We start from the raw sequence: 16,552 nt of genomic DNA, 5'->3' as shown, positions 1-16,552 counted from the left end.
TTCTCTTGACGTTCCTCCTCCTCTGTTCCAGATCTGTCGCTGATTGGGGGGAACCTTTCAGAACCCTTGAAGAGAAGCGGCCCAGTGGAGTTAGTTGTGTGTTTTGCACGCGCGTGTGGGAGCAGAAGAGCAGTGTGCGCTGAGCTGAGTGTCTGAGAGTGAGCGAGAGCGAGCGAGTGAGAGAGAGAGAGAGAGAGAGAGAGAGTGAACGAATGACATCACACCACCTTCTGAGTACAATTCCAGCAGTCAGTCGCCGGCAGACGAAACAGCGCCCCCTGTCCCTCCCTCCTGAAAAATACAATGAAACAAAACCCTTTCCCTTCTCAACCTGAACCCCCACCCCCCACCACCCTTCCTCCTTCACCTGTGGACTGACCGACACCAACAAGAACACCATGAACTGGATTTATTTTCTCGCTGTAGCTGGCTAGATCCTACGTAGGCACTTATTAAACGACAAATAGTCAAACTGGACCATGATGAGCGTGAAGAAGGGGCTAACGGTCGAAACGCGTGCTCTCTTGGTCATTCTGGCAACGAAAGGACTACTTCACTCATTCAGTGGATACGTGTGAACCCCCTTCCTTTTTCTTTTTTCTTCTTTTTGGGTTTTTTTTTCTTCTTTATAAGCACTATGGCTTCCGACGTGGAGGTGTTACCTGTTCACGTGTTCGACAGCAAGGGAAGGGGAATGGAATCATACAATAAACTGCCATTGCGCGACAGGAAAAACAAAAACGATCGCTGCTGGAGTTGACGATGGCCGAGGCCGGAGCTGACCGGCCTGCCCGAGAGTGTGTGTCTGTGTGAGTGAGGGGAGGGGGTCCGCTGTCTCTACTTCACCCCCACCTCTTCTGTTCTTTCAGCTAATGAGAAATAATAAAAAACGATACGTAGCTTGACGCAATTTCAGTGAGGTATATACTTCTGAAGCCTATGTAAGGGAGAGCCGAGGGTGTGGATGATTGGCAGCAGCACTTCACTGAATCAAAAAGCTGCTCTTCCCTTATTTTCTGCAAGTCAATCACTGACACGTGTTCATTTTTTTTTGTTTTCTTTTTTTCCCTCCCTCCTTTTCCTTTGCTTTTCTTTTTCCCGGCCTCCTGGTCATCAGTGTGGGCTCTAAGGTCACGCAGATCCTTTTCATTAGCCTTCGCGAAGGGCAACTCTGAGGCAAAAGACTGGTTATTTCTGTTTTAGCACTATTGGGAATGCACAAGGGATCATTTGTCTTAGGCTGAAGGTGAAAGCACTTCGATTCAACTCAACACACTGAGGTCTCGTTCATTTATATATTGTTTTTTTTTTTTTTTTTTTATCGCAGGAAAAAAAGTGCCAAATTAATTCAGAACAGGCTGGTAGATTAAATTTGTGCATTGATGCAATGTAGAATAAATGACGATGCATTCGCCTTTTAAAAAAAAAATGAATAAAATGCAAAAACGAGCCTGTAATTGACCTGTCGATTAGAATGTGCTTGGGTTTTTCTGCCCCGTTTAAGCTCTTTTGCTGCACTTGGTTGGGAAAGGGAGCCTTCCAAGCTTGTTTAAACAGAGAGAAAGAATCAGATGTTTGTATAAGGTTATATTTTTCCATTGCTCTTGAAAGAACCCAAAATAAAATGATATCAAACATTCCCCTATCGGTTGTGGTACTTCGGGTCAATTTGTTATGTTTTTTTGTTTTTGTTAACAATATGAACCCTGGTTTCCATGGCAACCAGTCACGAACAAAGACCCGCAACCAATTCCTCGAAGCAGGACTTTTTCTTTTCTTATTCTTGTACTACTTCTTACCCCCCACCCCCCCGTCCCTCTTGAGTTTCGCAGAGGAAGTGCCCCCTTCCGAGGACGCTCTGAACCGTCGGGATGATTTTACCTGCTTTCATAGTGTTAGATAATTAACTGTGTGGGAAAGGAAAGAGGAGCATTCCAGCTTGGTCAGGTCACTTTTGCAATGTCCGCATTGCACAGGTTGTGAACACTCAAGCCGTCTTGTGCTTGTAAAGGTCCTTATAAAAGCTAATAAATGAGTAAAGTCATCCAAAACTGTCGTGTCCCATTTTTAATGCAGGCCTGAAACTGTAAATGTACAAGTTTTTGCTTATTTACCATGTAATACATTACAAAGTACTACTATATGCTTCCACTCACTGGCCACTTTATTAGAAACACCCAGCTTTTACTTCTACTGATTGGCCACTTTATCAGAAACACCCACCTTGTGCTTCCACTCACTGGCCACTTCATCAGAAACGCCTTCCCTTTTTTTTTCCTGCTCACTGGCCACTTTATTAGAAACACCCACCTTCTTCCACTCACTGGCCACTTTATTAGAAACACCTACCTTGTGATTCTATTAACTGACCACTTCATTAGAAATGCCTTGTGCTTCTGCTCACTGGCCACTTTATTAGAAACACCCACTTTCTTCCACTCACTGGCCACTTTATTAGAAACACCCACTTTCTTCCACTCACTGGCCACTTTATTAGAAACACCTACCTTGTGATTCTATTAACTGACCACTTCATTAGAAATGCCTTGTGCTTCTGCTCACTGGCCACTTTATTAGAAACACCTACCTTGTGATTCCATTAACTGACCATTTTATTAGAAACACCTACCTTGTGATTCTTTTAACTGACCACTTCATTAGAAATGCCTTGTGCTTCTGCTCACTGGCCACTTTATTAGAAACACCCACCTTGTGCTTCCATTAACTGGCTGCTTTATTAGAAACACTTGTGCTTCCACTGAAACTGGCCATTTTATTGGGAACACCCATCTTGTGCTTCTATGTAGGTGTTCCATTACAGACTGTAGTCCAGTGGTCACCAACCTGGAGATCTCCCTGCGAACTTCAGCTCCAACCCTAATTGACCCCTCCTGACCCATCAGGAGTCTTAATTAGCTGAACGAGGTGCGTTACCGTTGGGTTGGAGGTGAAACGTGCAGAAAGGTAGAGCTCCAGGAGGAAGGCTGGTGACCACTGCTGTAGTCCATCTTACTGCAGTTTATCAGCCCCCATCTTAGCCATTCATCACTGGTCAGTTTCTGACCATGGGCCTGCTGTTATCCAGATATTGTATAGGTGGTGGTTCATTCTCAGCACGGCAGTGACTCTGAGGGAAGTGTTTGTGCATGCTGCTGGTATGTGTTAATTTTACACACCTCAGTGTCACTGAGGTGGTTGAGAGTGGACCATCAGAAACTGACCACTGTTGAAGGACTAGAGGATGGAGAACTCAAACTACACCAGCAGATGAGCTGCAGTCTCGAACTGAACACCAGTGTGGTGGAGCTGCAGGGGAGGGGTTTCTGATAAAGTGGCCGGGGTGATGACACACTGAGCGAATGCTGTTGCAGTGTTTGATGCTGAATTGCACCAGACTGACCCAGAAACTGAGACTCTTAAGCCGGGCTTTTGCCTCTTGGCGCCTTCGGGGCTGTTTAAAGCTGTGAGGTTAAAATAACAAGTCTTGATTAGAACTGAAATACTGAAGCTCACCTAAAAAATAAATGTGGAGTTTTTCTCAGAGCAGCAGCTGAAAGCTCTTATATGATGTAATCCAAAGATCCAGACAGGAGAGTCAAGATCCGCAGCTCAGCTCAGTGTAGAACTGATTTGGGAAATTATTCTCTGGAATTTTTTAATTCGAGTCAAGTCAAAGTTACAACAGGTGTCGTCACAAAGCTTTACAGAAAAATCCGGGTCCGAGCCCCCATGAGCGTCACCAATGGCGATAGAGGCAAAGTAAAACTCCCTAAGAGCAAGAAGAAGAAACACTGAGAGGAACCAAGACTCAAAAGGGGAACCCATCCTCCTCTGGACCACACTGGATAGTAAACAGTGTTAGTATAAAATATTAGAATACAAAACAGGAAAAACAGGTGGAGCAACGGTTAATTAGATAGACTGAGTTTATGCAGCAGCAGCAGGAGGGTCAGTTCATGAGGGTGAGGTTTGCACAGCGTTGTACAGCATGAAGCTCAATGGTGGTCAAGCTGGTCCAGAAGGCTGGTGAGCAGTGGCACCTGATCAAGGCAGAAGAAGCAACAGCATCAGACCCACAGGATGGGCAGCTGTTCAACTCAGCAAAGAAAGGAAACACAGAGTCAGTTCTGTACAGAGTGACTGACCACAGATTACAGTGTAACAGAGCAGCAGAGACTCTGGCAGGTCTAGTTATTACAGCCTCTCTAAGAGGGAGAAACCAGAAAGGTAACAGAGTCATGAGGCTCCCCGAGATGTCGGCGCCCCTCCACTCCACCGTCAGCAAACCTGAGTGAGTGAGTGAGAGCAGCGGGACGACAGCACCAACACTCCCAGTTCACCATAAGGTTCTATACCACAGTAAAGTTTGTTTTATTTTTTTTGTGGTGTGCAATTCTCACCATAGATCAAAGTAAACAACACAATCAATCTGATGTGTATAGACACAGTGGTTCTGGAGCTACTGACGGTTTTTCTTTTTTCTTTTATTTGGTCCAATGGAATCTATTGTTAAAGGAAACAATGAAATATGTTTTTAAAAGCACAAACGATTTGGAGGAAAACACGTGTGCGCACGGATGTAGGTCTGGTCTAGAAATGCATGCATTTTATTCCAGTTGGAAATCTCGTCTCACTTTTTCGGTATTAACACAAAAAGAGGGGTACGTTAAATGTCACCCAAACCGCAAAAGAAAAGGTGTGCATCACTCTCTCTGGTCGTACTATCATGACAATGTAAGTCTTTACTGACGACCATAGTCCGATCAAATGTTATAAATGCCGAAAAGATGAATATCGAAAATAAAACTAACTTTACCGTGTTGTACTACACCACCATGAACCCCCGGATCTGCACCTCTTATCTAACAGGGAAAACTAATTACCAAAGGCTCCACTAAACAAGTAAGTTTTTAGCCTAGACTTAAAGACTGAGGCTGTGTCTGAGTCCAGAACACTGACAGGAAGACTATTCCAAAGCTGGGGGGCTTTGTATGAGAAGACTCTCCCCCCGATGTAGCTTTATTAATTCTAGGTACTAATAGTGAGCAACACCCCGTGATCTAAGTAGGTGTGAAGTTCACTCAGGTACTGAGGGGCGAGTCCGTTTAGAGCTTTATAGGTCAGTAAAAGAATTTTATAATCAATGCCAAATTTAACTGGCAACCAGAATTAACCAGAAAAAAGTGCTAATTTTTTATTTAGATCTTTTTTAATCCAGGTTCAGTCTTTCCACTACGGATGGCAGGTCTTTTAGTGTTGCTGCTCCACCATCTGGAACTTCATCTGTTCGCTCTTTTACCCCTCTCTCCATCTTCAGCTAACAACCTGCCTTTTTCTGAATACTCTCACTCCCTCTAATACTTTTTTCCCTCTGATATTGTAAAGCGGCCTTGGGTTTGTGAAAGGTGCTGTATAACTCTAACATATTGTTATTAACGCTCTATTGCACAATGTTGCCTCAGGGCAACATTACACATGTTTAACGACAACGATAGGATTAACAAAGGGAAGAGTTTGAGTAAGTCAATAAAAAGCAGGTACTTGGTCGTACTTTCTCTTAGTGGGCACATTTAAACAGATTTTTTTAACATTCAGTATCATTTTTTTGTTATGAGGATTTGCAAAAATATGTTTGTTGCCTAGAGGCAACATTGTGCGACAGAGGAATTAATTCAGCCAGTCACAAGCCAGGTCTCACCACTTCTGCCTCTATTTCATTTCTTCTCATTGTCGCACAATGTTGAATCAATGCAACATAATCTAAAAGGGCCCCTGCACACATTTTTAATGTTTTTTAATTTAGTAATCAGGTCTGAAAAAAAAAAATCAAGCCCCATTTTATGCAAGAAAAGTGAATAGATTTTTTTAAATTACTCTCAATGCGTGCGGTAGAGGGTTAACATTATTATTGCTATTATTCAGTATGAGGATTTACACAACAACAGAATGTGCAGCGATTCAGCAGCCTTCGCTATCAGGTCTGATCAACAAAACCATAACAAACAAAATAAGAAACAAAACAAATGGAAAGAATTTTGTTTCCTCAACACTCTGGTTAATCTCCTCTCTCGCCACGTCTTCTGTTGTTACAATGTCAAGCTTGTTCTTGATGTCGCAACTTTTTTTTTCTGGTGATCTCAGGATAACAGAAGTTGTTTTCTCAATATCACAATTTATATTTCTTGTGATCTCAAGATAACAAAAATTGTTTTCTCAATATCACATTTTTCTTGTGATCCCAAGATGACAAAGGTTATCTCGATATCACAACTTATTTTTCTTGCGATCTCAAGATAACAAAAAGTTGTTTTCTAAATATCACAAATTATATTTCTTGTCATCTCAAGATGAGAAAAGTTGTTTTCTTGATTCCTGCAGTCGCTGTGCTGCTGCTGAAAGAGACAGATGAGGATCAAAACTATGAAACCTACTTTACTCACAGCTGAACAGAAGAGCTTTTCTACCAGGGAACAAAACCTGCTCTTCTCACTGCAGCGCTGCTCGATCAGAGATAACTAATGTAGCATAGCTAGCTAATTCACTTCATTAAATTCAGCTGAATTTTAATGGTTTACCAGTAATTTGTTATGGTATCGGACTGGGTATCGGCCGTGCGCCCGTCCCCCTTTCCTGCCGGATCTCACGGCTGTCATCCGGGCCCGAGCCCTGAGCAAGGAGGAAACCCTGCGAGGACGGTGGGGAGAGAAGAACCGGGAGTTCGTGTTGGACGGTACACGAGTCCCGAGCCCCGCCTCCTGTGCGCCACCTCCTGTTGGGCAGCAAGGCCGCTAGACTATCCTGGCGGCTGAGCTGGGGAGCGGGGGGTGGTGACTTGGGAGGCGCAGCAACAAACTGTCTGTCCCTCTCAGCTCAGGAGCTCACACTGCCCTTAACCAGCACAAGTGTCTTTGAACAGAGCTGAGAGGGACAGAGTTCGTTGCTCCGCCTCCCCGTCAATGCCTCCGCTCCCCAGCTTGGCTGCCTGGATTGAATGTGGGCATGTAGTTTGGGACTCGTGTCAGGGTTCAGGCCCTGCCTTCCTGCTGGCTCTTGTGGCTGTCATCAGGGCCCGGGAGACAGGCGCCCACACAATCCCTATCTAAAATAATATGTTTAAAAGAGAGAAAATTAAGCATTATATTAAAAATTCTAATTGAAAATGTGTTCATAACCGTGAAAACTGAACTGCAGTGACATGACTTTTCCATAGAGACTTGCGGAATATGTGCCAAAATGAAAAGCAAAACCCCCACTACACTGTTTTCACCTCATTTTTGTACTTCAGATGTGTTTGCCTCAATGAAATGCAGCTAAATCAGTGAAATGCAGACTGCATTTAAACAGAAACATGTTTATGTAGTACTGCACTGTGTAAAGCATTATAGCTGCGCCTTTATCACACTGCAAGGTGGATTGTATTGAATTCTGATTTCTGAATAGGCATCTGGTTAGACGGCTCTTTATCCTCCTCTCAAGCTGCAGTCAAAGGTCAAGGCCAAGATCAGCTTTTTACATAGAAATCCTTCCTCTGAAGCCACCACAGCTCTGTCAAAGCCAGACTCACCTTAGTACAATTCACAGTAGTTCACAGACTCCATTATTCCAGCGTAATTCCTTTTGGACGCTTATATTCGAACGTTCACTCCCTGAGCACTTTATTAGGAACACCTCCTTGTATCTACACTCACTGTCCACTCTATCAGCTCCACTGACTGTATAGTTTCAGGAGAACCCTCAAAGAACCCTTTGCTTGATTAAATGGTTCTCTGCATAGCGAAATCGTTCTTCAGATTGATTGAGAACGTTTTCTGTATAGCACCAAACTGGGTTCACCATTACCAGTTACAGGAACTGCATCTGTTTCTCTGTCCTGATTATTTTTGGCTCATCGTTTCTGTTGCCGTTGTGTTTGTTTTTGGCGTATGTTGTCAACTGTTCTTTTTTGGGCTGTTGTCTTAGGGGGTTTATTGGTTTCCTGTTGTTATTTTGTCCCTCTTCTGTATTTCCCCTTCCTCAGGTGGCTCCTGCTGCTCGCCAGGCCACCACTGTGAATAAGAATACGTTCTTAATGACTTGCCTGGTTAAATTAAAGGTATAATAAATAAATAAAAATTCATTCAGCATTTTGTTCTTAAAATGAAAATTTCATTTACTGTTTTTCACTAAAGAAGTGAAGCAATGTAAAAACGTCAGCGTCACTGCAGTGCTGAGAATGATCCACCACCCAAATAGTGTGGGGGTCCATGGGGGTCCTGACCACTGAAGAACAGGGTAAAAGGGGGCTAACAAATTATCAGAGAAACAGATGGACTACAGTCTGTAACTGTAGAACTACAGTTACAGTGTACAGAATATAAATACAGAATATTCAAGAACTTAAGTTTTTTTTGAGAATTCCATTTAAGAACTTTCTTGTGCACTTCTGAGTGTTTGTCTTAAAACCTTCACAAGTTTTTTCCTTAAGAAAGTTTTCGTGACTCCGGCCCCTGATTATGTCTGTGACACTGTATTTAAATATAATTATTGCATTTCACACTGAAATACTTCACTTAATATAATTCATATCTGACTTCTTGCATTTTTGCACATTTTATTTCTTTAACAAGAAATACTGGATCAACCAAGCACTGAGAAGTTCGTAAGAATGTTCTTAAATGCAATTCTCAAAAAAAAGTTCAAATATTCTCCTAAGATAATCTTAATTATCTTCTTAAGATTTTCTTCAGAAAGTCTTCGTTGTTTTCTCGCGTTGGCTAATGTTGCATTTTATCCTGTACCATAAACGACTGAAGACACATGAATAAGAGAAAAATTTTAAAAGTGGCTAAAAATGAAACATTAAACTGGTTTTTTATCACTCGTGCAGGAACCTCAGTTAAATTAGAGAAGTAGAAGAATGAATTACACTAAATATCTAAATCTTAGTCGAAATCTAATCGAAATAAAAGAAGACTCACCTGTATGTTTCCTTTTTCTACAGCAAACAGGATTAAGGCAGACATGAGCATCACTGCTACTGAGAGCTGATTGGTTAACATCACTGCTACTGAGAGCTGATTGGTTAACATTACTGCTACTGAGAGCTGATTGGTTAACATTACTGCTACTGAGTGCTGATTGGTTAACATTACTGCTACTGAGAGCTGATTGGTTAACATTACTGATACTGAGAGCTGATTGGTTAACATTACTGATACTGAGTGCTGATTGGTTAACATTACTGATACTGAGAGCTGATTGGTTAACATTACTGATACTGAGAGCTGATTGGTTAACATTACTAATACTGAGTGCTGATTGGTTAACATTACTGATACTGAGAGCTGATTGGTTAACATTACTGCCGCTGAGTGCTGATTGGTTAACATTACTGCTACTGAGAGCTGATTGGTTGGCATTACTGATACTGAGAGCCGATTGGTTAACATTACTGCTACTGAGAGCCGATTGGTTAGCATTACTGCTACTGAGAGCCGATTGGTTAGCATTACTGATACTGAGAGCTGATTGGTTAGCATTACTGATACTGAGAGCTGATTGGTTAACATTACTGATACTGAGAGCTGATTGGTTAACATTACTGATACTGAGTGCTGATTGGTTAACATTACTGATACTGAGAGCTGATTGGTTAGCATTACTGATACTGAGAGCTGATTGGTTAGCATTACTGATACTGAGAGCTGATTGGTTAGCATTACTGATACTGAGAGCTGATTGGTTAACATTACTGTACTGAGAGCTGATTGGTTAGCATTACTGATACTGAGAGCTGATTGGTTAGCATTACTGATACTGAGTGCAGATTGGTTAAAATTACTGCTACTGAGTGCTGACTGGTTAGCATTACTGCTACTGAGAGCTGATTGGTTAGCATTACTGATACTGAGAGCTGATTGGTTAACATTACTGCTACTGAGAGCTGATTGGTCAGCAGTGTTTTATGCTGTTCTGTGTTCAGATAGCTGGTGCATGTTTATATATAACTGCTTAAGCGTTTGCAAACTACTATTTCGCACAAAAGCTCCTTAGGAGCCCATTCATTTTGGACTCGCTCGGCAGCGCCCTCTAGCGTTCTCTCCAGCTAGGTGCCCTACATAGTGTGCACCTTAGTGTTCACTTCATTCTTCATGTTGGAACGTGCGGATGCAGCGCGAGCCTGTGTCACTTCCGCCACCCACAGCGAGCCAGTGAGCGCGCAGCACTGCCGCCCTGCACGAATCCGCGCGCACGCGCAGCGTCGACGGAAATGATAGAATGAGAAATAAATAAATAAATAAATAAATAAGGAACATATACACACACACACACACACACGCGCGCGCGCACACACACACACGCACACACAGGACAAAGCGGGTCTGTAGCGGAGACTCGGGGTGTTTTAATCCGCGCGGGAGGCTCCGGAGCGCGGAGCAGCTGCAGCTTCATGTAAATGAACAATAATCAATAATAATAGCGATAATAGCTTATGATGAGCAGCGCGCGGGACGCGTCTCCCGATTTCGTGCTGATGCGTTTGGTTTCTGCCACCGAGTACGAAGACGATCCGGTGGGTTCAGGGCTGGGCAAGACGGGGCACCTTCATCATCATCATCATCATCATCTTCAGCACCACCATCACCATCATCATCTCCAGCATCTCCAGCATGGCCTCGGCATGGCCGGTGGATCAGAGCGAGAGCGAGACGGCCGCTCAGAAGCAGCAGGTCAGCTCATGGTTCTGCAGGACCTCCTGGGTCCAGGTGACCCCGGTCTGGACGGACCTGGACCTGGGCAGCCCGGCTCAGGAGATGCTGGCGAGCGCAGCTCCAGCCTGGAGGCTCCAGCGCGGAGGTTCGAATGGAGTCCTGTTTTCAGACTCACTAAAGTCTCCAAGGAGGTTTCTGAGAGCCTCTGCCAGAGGCACCGGCTCATCTCGGACGCTCCGGAGTGGTCACCTTTAGCGGACCACCTGGGGACCACTACCGCCCGCAAGCCCTCCAGCGCCGCTGCCGTGAGCCCTGACCTCCAGGACCCGGTCCTGAACCTGGCCCGCAGGCTGGGGGAGCTGGGAAAGGGAGACGTCCTGCAGAAGGATGGAGATGTTCCTCTGTGCACCTGCCAGAACGTCCCGGGAGTCCAGCCTGGAGAGGACCCGAGTGAGACCAGTGACGCCCTGCTGGTTCTGGAGGGTTTAGGGGCGCAGGGCGAAATGGGCAAAGCAGGGTGCCGGGACGGCTCTGAGGGCGACGCCGCGGCTCAGAGCGCACCCCAGCAGAGCGGAGCTAACGCAGGTCAGGAGCAACACCAGACCTTCTCCAGCAGCTCCCTCAGCGGACTCATGAACCAGGTGCACCGGCTGACCCGGGAAGCCTGCTGTGACCCACAATCTCCAGCAGAACCCGGAGGAACCGGGATCCACAGCAGCCCTCCAGGTAGGAGATGAGGTGTTAAGGTTCACTGCTGCCTTGGCAGGTGAAATCATCTTAAATATAACTATAAGAATAATAATAATCATAATCATAATAGTAACAGTTATAGAGCACCTTTATACATGCAGCAGCAGCGCAAAGTGCTTTACAATGAAATAGTTTACAAAATTAAAGCAGAAACACACAAAATAGAAAACAGTAAAATAATAAAATCAACTAAAAAATCTTCAGTACATCTAATATTTCTCATGACGAGGCTCGTAAGAACATAGATGATTATATAAGATGATTCAGCTCATTTTCAGACACGTTTTACTTGATTTAAGTCATTTTAAGTAGCAAAATGATTCCAGAATTCAAGACAATTTCGCTTCCTTTAATCATAATTTCATACATACAAAATAATGTCAGTATTATAAGACAAGTTCACTTTATAAAATTAAAACAAGTAAAAATAGGCTGAATATCTCAGACTCTTTCTGAAACATTAGACATGAAATATTAGATTTATTGACTGGATTTAAGATGCTGCATTGTCATTTATGGCAGTTTTATCATCACGGATTCAGTCATAATGCGCTTGTCTGAGTTGAGTGTATATATATATATGTTGTCGGAACAAAACTTCGTATCTCCAAAATGGTAACTTCACAGGAGAAGGAAAAAACATACTTTACTTTTAATGTAAGTCAATGGAACCAGACTTCTTTCTAAGTAATTTTAGGTCATTTCTTTTGGTCCATTCATCATGAAATTAACACACAATATAAACGTCTACAGGCATTTTCAAATTATGACAAAAACTGAAAAACGACAAAAAAAAAAAAAGATACAAGGTTTTCGGCCGGACAGCAGCGATGTGTGTGTGTGTACTTCTAGATTGAATTAGTTAACCAGTGTTTAAATCCTGAAGTCACTATTTGTGTGACAGTTTCTTTGCTCTGCAAAGCAGGAAGACAAGAAGAAAATGTGAGAAGTCACATCACAAAAATTCAGTTTAATATTTGAGGTTAATTTAGTCAGACTCAGATGTGCGCACTGCTGATTGGCAGCTGGAAAGTGATTTTTTTATATTGTGATATCAGCAAAAGTTCCTTTTATTGTTTCTCCTTCACTGCAGTAAACCGGAAATCTGTTTATGAACTCCTTTACATCCTTAAACATCAAAACGGGTCCGAATTCACCTCATTTAGACCAACTATACACTCTCAGAAATAAAGGTACTAAACTGTCACTGGGTCAGTTCCCCTCCTGTCACTGGGGTGGAACCCTCAAGGGTCCATCTCAGTACCTTTAGTCAGGGAACATAACTGAACCATAATCCACTGAAATGATATGTTCTAAGCTGTACTGACTCCACACACCCCGTCTCGTCTCCAGGCTTTTATTTTACTGTTCTGTTTTAAAACATTTGGTTATGAAAAGGTACAAATACGAACTTTTCACCTGGAAAAACTTATTTAAGGTTCACAATCAGACCTTAAAACCACTGTTGGAGCTTTGAGGGAACATTTACACTGTTTGTACCTTGATGAACGAGAAATGTACCTGCGGAGAACCTTTATTTCTAACAGTGTAGAGAGACTGTAAACAACAGCCACGATGACCAGCGTACAGTAACTGAATAAACATAATAACAACACTCTTTAAAACTCAATGTGCCAGAAAGTGACGCTGTAGAGGAAAAAGGGACTAATGAGCAGGAAGAACCTTTTAAAGGCTGGAGGAACCTTCACATAACGTAAATGTTCTATATCAGTTTAAGGGTTCTTCCTGTTTCTTCTTCTGTTAACATTATGTGCAGGTTCTTTAGGAGGGTTCTTTATAAAGGTTCTTAACTCTCAATCAACTGTTTTGCATGAGTCGTTCTCTAAAGAACCATCCATGGGCTGTGGTTCTCAAATGTTCTCTACGGGTGGTCCACATTTTGGCAGTGTGTGTTGCAAGTTGGTTGGTAGCAAAAACGTGGACTGTCTGAGTAGAACCACTGCTCTAGAGAACCAAGAAGTGGTTCTTCTGTGGCATCTCACAGAGAACCGCTTCTGGCACCTTTGTTTTTAAAAGCAAAGTAGCCGATTGGATAGAGGCTCATTGTTATTTGTTATTATTTCATTTGTTTATTTATTTGTCTTTTACAAATTGTTGTTCTTCCTGTTTCTTGTTCAAAGGGAATTCCACCAGTTTTTCAGAATTTCTCCATAATTAAATAGTTAAGATGTAAACATTCACTCGTTCAGAGTGGTTTGGTGTGAAACGCTCTGTTCTAGAGAAACTTACCGAGTCAGAACTGTTCACAGTGGTGGTGATAGGAACCAGACGTCCACCTCTAAAAGCTCCCTCACAGAAAGTTACTACAGGAAATGATTATGGTACACTGCCTGATGACTGAGACACTGTCTCTTTTATGAAAGTTTTGAGAAGATTTCGGCCTTAAACTCCATTCATGGTGGAGGGATACATCATATCCAGGGTGTTGTGAGGCAAAATAGTCCCCAAAGAAAACTAATTATTTCAGATTTTCCACTATTTTCCATCATCAACATTCCATATAAACTCAGAAGACTCGTGTAGGTTCACTGGTGGTTCTGGATAGTAAATAAAATGTCTATATCTGTGTTGTAGTCATGGCGACCCCTGGTTCCTATCACCACCACTGTAAAGACATCTGAGTCTCTATAATCAACCAGTTTACACCAAACTAATTATGCAGAAATTGTGGAAAAACAGTGGAATTCCCCATTTTCATATTTTTTAAATATTAACCATGTATATTATTGTTATATATATTATTATACTATATAAATATACAAATTATATTGTTACATTGCATCTTTATATATTAGTATCTGAATATTATTCTAAGAAAAATCATTGCTTTCATAGTTTTCAGCTTTTTTGTCTCGCTGCAGTTTAGCTGGTCCAGCTTCTTCACCAACCTCAGAAAAATCATTTAGGATACTGTAAAAATGTCAAGTAGTCTGATGTTGAATTTTTCATTGTTTCCAGTCCAGGAAGCTGCAACCACCGTGCAAGCCCCCCTGAGTCGACCCCCTACACCCAAACACGTGGGTTCACCTTTGACCTTTGCGGCCTGCAGCAGGGAGCGGGACAGGGCAGGCCAGCGGAAGTCGAGGAAGGGTTCTCTGAAAGTGTGCCTGAGTAAACTGTTCCGCACTAAAAGCAGCGGCAGTGCGGGCAGCAGCTCCAGCGTGGGCCACGCCGCCGACAAACGGCCCTCGCTGGCCTCCTCCACCTCATCCGGGGGCAGCCTGGTGGACGTGTGGGGCTCCAGCAGCACTGACCCCGACACGGGCAGGTCAGAGCATCTCTGATTTCATTAAACTAACTCCAAATGCTCAGTTAAATATCAGTATAAATACACAGTTAGAGTATTTGGACTTACTACTATATTTAAGCTATTTTTGCCAAACTGTCACTTTAAAACCAAGCCAGTAATGCAGGACAAGCCTAGCATAGCCTGATTTCATTTGTCACCATCATTAAGTGATTTATTATTGTGTATTGTGTGCATCGTTCCACTGAACTGGTTCCAAGTTGAAAACATATTTGGGACTTTTAACTGATCTTGGACTTTAGACTAAAATCCTTTTGTTTAAGTGACTCTAAACCTTAATTATGATTATTTTATTAAAACAAAGATTCAAACATTCCATTTTGCCATTAACAAAACAATCATAACGCTACCGAAAGTTTACTAAATGTTTCAGTGCTGACAATTTTAGCTCATTTTGAGCAGAACTCAAAGGTTCTATCTGGTACATGACCAGCAAACACAGCTTTGAACGGCTGTTCACTCAGAAAATCGGAGTATTTTTCATTAAACACTAAAAAGGACTGAACTGCAGAAAATATGACGATTCTGAATGCTCCACACTGATTTTCAGACTTTGGGACACATTTATTTCAAAATAATGGGATCTAACCGCTCACCATGAGGGACATGGATGCAACCTCACTTCCGCTCTAAGATTCAGAGGTGTGGCTCTAGCTTAAATCCATAAAATGCTAAAGCTCCAAAATGTGACGATGTTGTCATCAACAAAACAGAACAAAATAAACACAAAAAAAGAGATTAGTAACTGAACATGAGCGTCTCTGAGTAAAGAGTAGATTCCTTTACTCACCAAGATACTTGAGTAAAAGTAAAAGTGCTATCACTTGAAAATACAGTACAAATAGTACAGATCCATCAGTGTTTTACTGAAGTACATGTACTTGAGTAAATGTAACTAGTTGGTGTCTGAACATTGCTCCTTTAGCTTTAGCACTGGAGCTACGAGAATAACATACAGTTGTATGCAAGATTTTGGCCCCAGCTAGCCAAATTACATATTTTATTTATTTCTGAAGTGAAAAGAAGTAAATCTGTACAGCAAAGTAATAAAAAATGTACACTTTTCTTTACTTTCAATTTGATTAACCCATTAAATGTCCAGGGCCCACCAGCAGGCCCAAAGTCTTACTACACACTTCTATAACTTATGGCTCAGCCAGTTTGCATTGAAGCCCCTATAGTTACTGAATAATAAGCCTTAGAATGTAATACGCCTGAGATTTTAAGGGAAATTTAAGGGAGATTTTAAAAAAGGGAAAAAACAAAACAGTAGTTGTGATATGTAGTGAAAAGTTTGGACACCCTACTGAGTCAGTACTTAGTACCGCCTCATTTTGGCAGATTATCACAGCTCGCAGACGGTTTCTGTAGACAGCTAGACTGTTTCTGTTCTTGTTTTAGGAAATTTCACCCACTCTTACTTTCAGAACACTTCCAGTTCTGCGGTATTCTTGTGCTGTTGCTGTTGTGTGGCTGCTAACTCTCTCTCCATAGCGGCGCTGATGCTTCACTGTCGGTAAATGTCTGTTTTATCAGTTCTTCTGTAGAGTCTCTGTTCTAGTGCGGTTCTGCGCTCTTCCTCACATTAACTCAGATCTTCCTCGTCTCCTCTTCTGTCTTCAGTGTGAGAAATGAGGAACAGTCACTCTTCACTCCAAACCTTTAGGGAAACTGGGCGAGTTTTCAGATTTACAGATCTGCTGCAGCTCTAGTTAGTTAAGAACACCAAAGACAGAAGCTGATTGTGGGGGAAGCAGATAAATGATGACAACATAACATCATA

At 42.4% G+C, this 16,552-nt stretch overlaps 2 protein-coding genes across 2 annotated transcripts in view; both read left to right on the top strand.

Moving 5' to 3' along the window:
* The window catches only part of kpnb1 (karyopherin (importin) beta 1), a 30,944-nt gene extending 29,299 nt beyond the window's left edge, over window positions 1–1,645 (top strand). The window contains exon 22 of the mRNA XM_036565866.1: window positions 32–1,645. Within this exon, the coding sequence (XP_036421759.1) occupies window position 32 (1 nt within the window). The 3' untranslated portion in view covers window positions 33–1,645. The remainder of the gene's footprint in view (window positions 1–31) is intronic.
* An 8,667-nt stretch (window positions 1,646–10,312) lies between these two features.
* LOC118805216 (suppressor of cytokine signaling 7-like) overlaps window positions 10,313–16,552 on the top strand; it is a 38,925-nt gene continuing 32,685 nt past the window's right edge. Inside the window, exons 1-2 of the mRNA XM_036565865.1 lie at window positions 10,313–11,417; window positions 14,421–14,730. Coding sequence (XP_036421758.1) covers window positions 10,472–11,417; window positions 14,421–14,730 — 1,256 coding nt within the window. The 5' untranslated portion in view covers window positions 10,313–10,471. The remainder of the gene's footprint in view (window positions 11,418–14,420; window positions 14,731–16,552) is intronic.

The sequence above is a fragment of the Colossoma macropomum genome, unplaced genomic scaffold (assembly GCF_904425465.1).
Source record: "Colossoma macropomum unplaced genomic scaffold, Colossoma_macropomum, whole genome shotgun sequence".
NCBI lineage: Eukaryota > Metazoa > Chordata > Actinopteri > Characiformes > Serrasalmidae > Colossoma > Colossoma macropomum.
Note: the sequence above shows the minus strand (reverse complement) of the source record. Positions and strands in the feature narration are given on the sequence as shown.